Here is a 10,237-nt window from a genome sequence, read left to right on the forward strand (position 1 = left end):
CCTTGGGTGTTTTGTGTGCTAGAAATAACCTTGGATGGTCGGTGTTCTAAACCTTAGAACCTGAGGAAACAATATATTGAATCATCATCCGCGCCCATACCAATAGAATGTCACAGCGCGCGTATGACACCAACAGGGAATTTTGGGCACTTTTTCTCTGTGACCCACTCACGTTATTAGTCCTGGTACTTTTCCTGGTAAGTTTCGTGGATTTTCAATCACAATAAGTTTGTTATCATAGAAAGGGAATCACACAAGCCTTATAATGATATATAATGCATCAAAATCGGTAAAAAAACAACGGAGATATGATCAACCAAAGTTAAGTTTCCGAACTTTTTGTGCGTTGTTATATATTTGGAACAAAGGCCGTAGATTAGAGGAAATGAATCGCATGTAACACAATAACACTCACCCATTGCGATTGACTAGACTTGGGTTCGCTACCAAGATGGCAAAATTCTAGGTCATTAAAATGTTTACTACTATTGAATATCTATATGTTTCTTCTTCTTTTTCTATTTTTCTATGCCCTAGTCTAACTATTTCACCGTTGGGGCACCACAGAAAATTTGTACTCAGTGTCATGCCTGTCCATTAGTCTCTGATATTATTCTCCCACCATTCTACTACCTCTCCTACTTTATATGTTTTCATTGTTATAGACACGAATCCACCAGAACTTCTCTTTTCTCTCGGGCTTCAAGCCACATTTGACATCGGATATGTCAGTTTCTCCGTTTTCTTGACGGTGAGCAGCAAAACTTCCGCCAGTTTTCGGACCGCTTCCGTCCTTGTGTTCCCGTATGCCAGGACTATACAGAAGTGGGCGCCTGTGCTGCCGAAGAAATCCGTCATTACTTCATCAGGCCCGGCAGTCAGGATAAAACGCACGTCTGGATCAGTCTTCAACTTTTCAATCTGAAAATGCGAAATACATTGCGATACATTAACGTCAATTAGTACATAAGAATAGGGATGAAATGAAATTACAATATGCATCTTGTACTCTAGTTTACAACTGGTTTATAATGTAAACAACAAAACAAACAAACAAACAAACAAGCATGCCACTAGGAACATTCCCACGCATTAGGTTTCTTCTTTAACCCACCTGGCCAAAGTCCATCAGATTGCCGGCCCTCTCCAGTTCCCTGAACTTGACCAGGTACATGATACCGTGTTTCCCGGTCGGGATAGGCGGAGTGTGCTGGATGCCGCGACCGGCGGACATGCTCACATAGTCCATGCGTCCCTTCTCGAAGCACACCGAGTATAATGCCTGGTGATGACTTGAAGCTCGTGCATTGATTTCGATCAACTTGAGCTAGAGGAAGCATTATAAGTGTGTTAGGTGTATCGGTAATAGGAGGTTCCTCTGCAGTACCAAGGAAAGGCGCCAGGAGCGGCCCAAAATCTGATCATATATATCTGCGATAGATCTAAACCTAAATTCATAGCAATCCATCCATAGCTTCTTGAATTATGCTGTTCCATCATAGAGAAAACTAGATACTATTTCAAGCAACAGCCATCGAAAACATATCCTTTTGGGCGAAGGTAATGAACACTTGTAATATCTACGCACTATATATATGCAAGGCACAATGAAGCGCATAAATCTATCATAAATAAAGCAGACTACTTTTTGAAAGTGAAAAAAAATTATACGATTCTTAAAAAAGCTTAATCAAAGAATAAGAAGGTTTAGATAAAGTCATAAGAAAATCTACCTGCTTGTCTTTCATCTGAAAGACTTCAATGTGGGCGAAGGAATTGTTGAAGCCAAACTGGATCATCCTGGTCATCACGGCGTCATAAAGATCCCAGATCGGTTTCTGCTGATCGTCATTAAGGGTAGTCGGACAGATCATGGTCACAAACCTGGCATCCTGCTCATCATATCGGAGACTGTCCGTAATCTATTGGAATGGAAACTCACATGGTTATCATTATATTCGTCATTGGAGACATAAGAAAATATTTTGTTTACTGTACACTAGAGATATACCATACGCCTGATATAATGATACAGACAGAGGAATGCATTTTCATGTATTTCCCACCACTGCTTTACTTTCATATCATCATTATATGTATGTATGTATGTTTCCTTATCAAGTGATAAAGACTCGCTTTCCCGTATGTCAAGGTTTTATAGAGTTCAATAACGTTCGTAGTATCCCTGCATTAATTTTACGTACCAGATTAAGTGACTGAATTTTGAAAGATCGATACATCCACGACTGTTCCACGAATTGCCTCATTCTGCGGCTATCGTAGAACTATTGTACGAGTGATGTGAGTGGATTGATTACATTTACCAAGGTTTTGAACTCACCGCCCAGTGCACGATCTTTCCATCGATGACGCAGCCGTCTACAGTGTAGAAGTTCTCCGCATCCATGAAGGGCTCGACGATCACAACATCGCGTAGAGCGAGAGGGTACTTCGTTATATCCACATACTCCTCGTAAAAACTCCTTCAAAAGGGAATTTAACCTGATTTGAAAACAATTGAACACACACCACTACCAGAAGTGGACTAGCCCCCTGCTGTAGTGTTTGTGTAAAGTGTGTGTCTCAAGGGCGCCAGGTATAATGCGGGAGGATTTAAACTTAAGCTTGCCAAATAATATGGTAAAGTACATTGGGTATTCCGTTACATTCATCCCTATTTAGATTTCTTTACTGCTAATTTTTATTAAACATGATACATTCGGTTATCGGTTAATCAACGTCGGATATTTCCTTGCGATACTTATAACCACACCGACCATGCTCACCTGAAGAATGACGCACTCGGAGCTGAGAGGAAATTTGGGTATTTGTCCCTCATTGTCCGTAGGTTCTGCAGCACGCTTCTCATTTCACCATGGCTGGTAACTTTCTTCACACCGACGGAGGCGAACCCTGTGGCCGGCTTCACGAAGGCAGGAAATCCTAGCAGAATATATTTGTATGCTTGAGTAACATTCATTCTATTTTCGGCGCATTCTGGGATGGGTGTTATGAACAAGTAGCTTACAAATTTCCTCACCCCCAGGTTTCATTTCAAAAGTGGTTGTTGTTCTCTGTACATAACACTGTTAGAAAATAAGTTGTAAATTAAAAAAAAAAATAGTGCAGTGCCACGTCGTCCTTGTTTTTCTAAAAATCACTATAAAAACACATGGTAGACTAATCAAAAATGCATAAAAAGTACAAACACTGACACAACATTTTAACAATTTCACATCAAAGACGTGCCGAATTTACGGAAATAATTATTTGCTTAGGTACGACTGGTATAAGTGGCCAATAACAAATGGCCGCATCTGAATATTTCTGCCGTTATGAGGGCATCTGAGCGCTTAATTTGGACGCCGTTACAGACCATTGATATCTAGTGCCACCAACTGTACGTTAGCTCATTAAAGACAAGTTATAACGTAGACAGTATAAGGACTTTCTCAATTCTTACCGACTTTACTCAGGGCCTGTTTCGCACCCGTTAACATGGTAGGCGAATCCAAATCCACCACGGCGTATGGTGTGGTGTTAGCAGCCGGGTCCATGTATTGCCTTGTGTAAGCTTTGTGGAAAGCGAGGAAGCACGCCTCCACACTTGGACCGGGCACGCTGTGGAAGTCTCTGGCGATGGCAGAGTGGACAAATGTGGAAATGTCACTCAGAGCCAGGACGTTGTTGATACTGTTCTCTCTCACGATCTAGAAGAGTGTACACGAAGATATTGTACTTATAGTTGTTGTTGTTGCTTTTCGACTCTTAAAGCCCCCCATCTCACCGGCGGCGTCGCTGCGGTCGATCGAATTGACAAAGCACTAAACGAATTTCATCGACCAAAAACGAATCTTTTTAAGCTTTGTGTGTTTTGTCGTCTTTTTGGTCATACTTGTATGTTTTGAATGATATTCCCATTATAAAGTCAAGGGTAACACAAATCCAGTTTAAGACGCAGCGACGACGCCAGCGTGCTGCGGGTCCAGTGAGAGGGGGTTTTAGTTACAATAAGTGTGGCAATTAAAAAATTATTGCCATAGCGAAGGTGTCTAGATTGCTCCTACTTCACTGTAAGGAAAGTACCAACGTAGCTCTCTAGATCTTAAGTTCTGCCATAATATTGTGCAAAACGCACTTAGAGATCAGAAAGGCATCTGCCAAGCAGATATAGAAAGGCACCATGTAACTCGAGGAGTTCCTAGCATATATGGAAAGGCCGGAGTACACTCCCGTTGTAGTGTCTTTTTTCTCTGGCATTGTTGGATAGGTGGAGTGAGAAACTAGGCCGGAAGTTTATATGCTTGGATCTCAGCAAGTTTTGGTTTTCACAGAGGTTTCTTGGTGGGAGGCATGATGCTCAGCACGTTCTTGTGATAATAGATCAACTGGAATGTGCAAACCCTTTTCAAAGGTCATCTGTCATCGACAGCTGAGTGCCTGGATGCCAGACGTGCTAATGCGGTATCAAGTGACAGGAGGGCATCCACAAAGTTGGCCGGACGGATTCCTGAAATTCCTGTGGAATTCTGGGAATTCTTGCAAATCGGGCGTAAAATTTACTATTAAGCTTGCCCCTAAGGCTTCGCTAAAAATACCTATTAAAGGAACGCATGTCTTTGTGCGTGCGTGGTTACAAAGATTACAATCGCGATGCTGTAGCCAAGAATAGCTAGGTACTGAGTTGAAAATGATAAACAGACTCGAAAAAATATAGAATACTAATTTTCTTTTAGCTAAAATGGTGATTTTAACTTCAGATAGCTAAAAACTGTGAAGCGTATTATAGAGAAAACTGCATGCACTTCCTTTCTGTAAATGATTGATAAAAAAAAGCACATGAAGTAACTACTATTAGAGTATTCTTGCTCACTAACTTTCTTTACACGTTGAACATAGTCCAGAAGTCGCTCGTTGCCGTTGATATTGCTAAACTCAACTTTCGGGACCTGGAAGAAAGGGTCAAACAATTTTTTTAGAACATCAATAAATGCCAGTCGTATGGTTCGTTTAAATGAATTTGAAGGACTACGTCGCACCAATCGGCAACGGAATATCTTTTAGTTCGATCAACTTTACTTTGAAGTTTATGTCAGGTCATGTTATACCACTCTATAGTATACACTCGACGTTCTTTACGTGAAAAGTATACACTACATGGTTCTTTACCTGCAGAGATTTGAGGCTAGTGCCTGAAACTCCCCCATACACGGGGCCCCCGGCTTTACGTCCCCTTCCGAAAGGACGGATGCAACCCGTGCAGGGCTCGAACTTCTGCCCTCTATATCCACAGATATGAGGACAGAGATAGACTGACTGAATATACCCACCTTTACCAATGGACACCTAAGCAACTGCTGTTCTTCTTCCAGATTTCCGTCGGAGAACGGGATCAGCACGGAAACGTCACTAGTGCTAGAAGACATTGTCCGATGTTTGAATGTCCAAGTAATTCCTAACTCAATACCTGCAATAGATACACCATCATATATTCTTTTAGAACACGGTACATATAGTCACTACATATATGGAATCAATGTTGATCAGTTACCACCTAATATGGTGTAATTGTTCGGCTTGGCGTCACATCCTTAATGTCACTTCCTTTACAGACGTATTGTATAATTCAGCCCCAAATAGTGGAATCCTTTCCTTGCTTTTAATGAGAGATTGTCAGCATGAGAATGACTGTTATAACCATGTGCATAATCAAATAGTTATCTTGTATCACTGCACGAAATGGCCTCGGATCCTGACGGATCCGGCGGATCCGGAATCGTGCATCATATCGGATACTGACGTTCCCGAGCGAATCCGGACAAATCCGAGTTCATTATCTTGAAGACCTACATCCTCTTCGATCACCTTCTTAAGTGTCAAAGATGGACAACCACGCCGACTATTCTCAATTGGTATGCAGAGGAGAACCATGTCCGCCATGTTCCCGTATCGCATAGGGGGGGGGGGGGGGCTGGGGGGGGGGGGGGACGAGGGTATTAGCGCAAGCTCCTAGATCCCAGGATGAGAAAGCTTCAGAATTGAAGAGGCATTAATTAAAACATTGAAAGCTTTTCTTGGTGGGATTTCGTGAAATCTTTGGCAATTCTGGGCTCTCTATGTTCTATATGCTTGAAAATGTTCAAAGCCGTGCTACCAAATACACACTCAACGATTACTCAAATGATTACAAACAGAGACTAATGACTGGTTCCATATCGAGAGTGATTAAAATCACTCTCCATAATAAGCCTTGATTATTTGGCATGGATAATGTGTTTGTGGAGCTCTAGTTTGAAGATAGTATTAGCTCTGACATTTGGTGATGTTAATAACTATTCGTGGATAGTATGCCTTGTTTCCCTGTCAAATCAGGGTCTGTGACTTCCCACCTTACATAAAGATCCATTTCATGTATCTATCTTACAACTCATGAACTAGCCGATCAATAGCAATTAAGGACAACATTAAAACACCTTAGCCACAATGTAAAATCTATAAATACTTCACGGAGCATTGTGTCTTACGGACTCTTGTTCTCATTTGGAACTCACTACAGGTCTATATCAGAAGTCTTCAACAGTGCCCGAATACCTAAATCGACACTTTTTAAAAAGCTATCTCACTATGACAATATCACCTCTTGTGGATTTGATCCTGAAAATCTTACTCTTGGTTCACTTGCTCATGCTCCAGCTGTCCCCTAATCAATACCAATCTACTTCACATAACGGGGGGTGCCCTAACATGTTAGGTTTTTTTACGCGCTCGAACTCACGCCGCTCCATTGCTGGTTGCCAGAGAGTGGTCAGGTTTTAATAAATGAATTTTGAACACATTCATCTGAAGAACATACATGGACAAGAAATGTATTCATACTGTTCATAGCGTTTTATGAAGTTATATTTCTTATGTGTATGTTGTGTGACTTGTGTATCTGCTTGGCACAGGTCGTATATTTAGGTGCCGGGCCGTCTAGCTACGCAGTGACCCTCGACTCAGCGCTACCATCATTATTGTCAAAATACTACTTTTCGGCAAAAAAAGAAATGAATATGTACACAATAATCAATACGTTTTGAATGCAAATGACAATTTTGTGCATGCACTTGGGTTATTTACCTTCCTTATCAGCATATATATTGGACACAAACACGGCGTACTAATGCAAAATAAGATCAGTAAAACATCCGTAACATGTTAGGGCGCGTAAAATGTTAGGGCGCCCCCCGTTATATCCGTTTCTTGCATGAATTTCTTTATACTCTTGTTTGTTGACATAATTTCCTATTCTGTATATGCATATGTTATAAGCAGTCCTCTGCATATACAGTTTTATTTTATCTTATGCTGGACAGAAGCTGCTTGAGAAAAGACACGTCCTGTTCCTTTTGTCCTGTTATTATATTTTGTATCTTAACCCTGTCCAGACTGGGCTTTTTGGGGATATCTGGGACTGCCCCCCCCCCTATAACTTCTGAACGGTATGATGTATCATTCCCAAATGTGTAGGGAGTGATGATAATGTAATGTTTTATAATTCCTAGAATTTGGGTGACGTTATGACGTAATATGGCGTAATTATGACGTCATTGATGTGATTTTATTGGTTAGTTAGGGAATTCCCGTAATATTTAAAGGTTTTAAACAAAATAGTATGTATTGCTGATTTTGAGGTAAACCAAGACATATTACGTAAATGGTAACTACGTTGACGTCAAAATGACGTCATTTAATGACGTCAAGTGTTGTTTGCGACCCCTTGGGATCCGCCATCTTGGATAGGCCATTTTGAAATTTTCAAAAATACTTTTTTTCATTTATGACCCCAAAAAACTCTAAAAATAGAAAAGTTAATCTAAATGTTTCTGGTAAAGAAAATGCTACGTAATGACGATTTTGAACGTGAAAAAGCCTGTTGATACCTAAAATAGTGTAATTGTCCGCCATTTTGGATTTTGACCGATTTCGTCATCAAACTAGCATAAATTATGGATATTAAATCTTGAAAGTTACATCTAATTACATATGATGCTATACATGTAGGAAAACTAGTGTGGTTGAGCAAGAAAGCCTAAGAAATATCATTGTTTTTAAAAAATTAGAGATTTTTGCACAAAATGCCTTTCAGAAACCCGTTGCCATGGCAACACGAAAAATGATAAACTTATAATTTTATCATAATATTGTTGCCAACTAAATTTGAGGAAAAGTCATCAAGTTTCAATTGGTAATCCTAGCATATGTTGTTCGGCAGTTATACGATGTCAAAGTTGGCGCGGGCACTTTTAGCCCCCCCCCCCCCCAGTCTTGATAGGGTTAATTCAAATGCAGTATCAACGTTCATCACTCCGTTTCTCACTTATTATAAATGTGTACGTGTAAACTCACCTATCACTGGAATACCGGTAGCATCTGTAACAAATGTCGCACGAGAGAACTCACGACAGGCTCACGACATAGATCCTTCTCAACGGTCGGCTCTAGCTGTGAAGAAGCCTCGCTGAAAGTCGTGCAATAGATAAGAATTGTACGACGTCCTTGCCCTTAACTGTTACCCGTTGACTAAACAGATGTAATCTATGACGCCGTTTCCCTTGATTCATTACTCAAAGGTCACCAGCCTAAATCAAATGGCCCATCGGACGATTATAGATCAGGTTGTGCGTCGTTGCTAAAATAGCCGATAAGTTTTAAGTTAGTAGAACACAAATCGACGTGCTATAAGTACATCTACATATTACCTCTCTAGCTGCCCAGGGCTATCTAGGAAGCGAAATAGTCAGGTAATCATGGACTAGACACTCAGTCACGTACCGCTGTGCATAGAAGTGGCAAGTATTCAGAGGCGACCTGGCTTACTCAACATCGATGCAATCATTCACTTGTCACAATCGTAAATAGGGCAGTTGTTCAGGTGCCGCGACCTCACGCTGTCCTTTGCTTTTTTAAGGCCCTCTCATTAACGGTTTCTGCACGTGAGGCCTCCATGGCCTCCCGACCTTCTTCAGAGGATGTACATTTGCGTTAGCCGTTGGTGGGGTCATCTGTGATAGGGAGTTAGCGTTGCCTACTATTCTTTGACAATCGTCTGCGCCAACAGCAGCTGATTGTAGATTTGAAAAATTAAAGTCGGGAAAGTCATTTTCTGCTTGGATGCGATCAGAACTGGAGCTAGAATAGGATGGATTCTAGGCTACTCCCAGCCCAGTGCCGACATTGATTGGGAATTGGTCGGGAGCAAAGTCGTGGGAATATCCTGAATGTGTAATAGGGGCTTTATCAGCCCAAACTCGTAACTCTCCTCGGCAAACTATCGCGGATCTTAGGACACACAGCTCGACTTTAGCACTTTCCGATGATGCAAAAATCTTCCATAGACCCTCAAATTTTGTGTTTCACCCAAAATTTCATCATTACTTCAAAACGTTTGATTCCTGATTTTTCTCCTTAGCTTAACCTATCATTAGCCTTAATGTGTTCAAATTAACATTTAGCCATTGGGTAAAGGGTCCGGACATGCCCCTCCATGAATTTCACTGTCATACCGAATCATTTGCTCCTATATTCATTACTTCATCATTATTTCGGTATATGTTAATGCATTACAAGTTTTATATTCTTATCTGACCACCTTTATATGTCCTGTGTATGTATGTTAAGTGGTGGAGTTGATATAAGTTTGTAAACTAGAGTGCGCCACCACTACATATGTTTTGCCAGCTTACATGAATTAAAAAAATAACGTAACGGTTACGCATGTCTTAAATCGTTCCGACGATCGGGAGGGTAAAAACTATGTATGTAGACATTGTAATGACGTGTCGGAAAAACCTCAGTTGTTGTTGCTGTCCGACTTTGTTAATGTCGGGGTGACTTTTCGTAATTTTGAATCTCTGTGTATCACCTTAGATGGTCTTTTATGGCCAATGGAACTCTGTGGCAGGATATGCCAAGACGACATTATTATGTTTCAAAGTTCACATTCTTACAGAGGTGGCTGTCTCGTAGTTGGAATCGAAAAACAATTTGGAATCGACGAATAAAAGACTGTTGCAAATAAGCACACCATCACAATGTTTCGAAGAGTTAGTAGAATTCTTTATTCACCACTCATCGTCCATGTAGATCGTACTGTACTAACAAAAGTCTTATCAATGCGTGGAATACATTATTCCATTTTCATGAAAAAATCCCCAAACCACTTTTACCACACTTAGTTTAAAAAAGACTTCTCACT

At 40.8% G+C, this 10,237-nt stretch overlaps 1 protein-coding gene across 1 annotated transcript; it reads right to left on the reverse strand.

The window, feature by feature from the left end:
* Positions 1–207: 207 nt before the first annotated feature.
* Positions 208–5,497, reverse strand: LOC136449074 (uncharacterized). The gene is made up of 8 exons (XM_066448878.1): positions 5,331–5,497; positions 4,878–4,949; positions 3,464–3,710; positions 2,787–2,943; positions 2,342–2,483; positions 1,734–1,922; positions 1,115–1,327; positions 208–921 (listed from the first exon to the last, which is right to left on the reverse strand). Exons 1-8 carry the CDS (start codon positions 5,424–5,426, stop codon positions 703–705), a joined length of 1,335 nt encoding a protein of 444 aa, XP_066304975.1. The 5' UTR covers positions 5,427–5,497; the 3' UTR covers positions 208–702.
* Between the last annotated feature and the right edge of the window lie 4,740 nt (positions 5,498–10,237).

This window comes from Branchiostoma lanceolatum, chromosome 14, assembly GCF_035083965.1.
Source record: "Branchiostoma lanceolatum isolate klBraLanc5 chromosome 14, klBraLanc5.hap2, whole genome shotgun sequence".
Taxonomy (NCBI): Eukaryota; Metazoa; Chordata; class Leptocardii; order Amphioxiformes; family Branchiostomatidae; genus Branchiostoma; species Branchiostoma lanceolatum.

Bases quoted from the DNA above. Each gene is read 5' to 3' on its own strand.
- LOC136449074 (XM_066448878.1), bottom strand. From the start codon at position 5,426: ATGTCTTCTAGCACTAGTGACGTTTCCGTGCTGATCCCGTTCTCCGAC. The intron at 3,711-4,877 runs GTTAGTGAGCAA...ACACTCTTCTAG, and splicing joins ATGTTCAACGTGTAAAGAAA to ATCGTGAGAGAGAACAGTAT. The intron at 1,328-1,733 runs GTAGATTTTCTT...TGCTTCCTCTAG, and splicing joins TTCAGATGAAAGACAAGCAG to CTCAAGTTGATCGAAATCAA.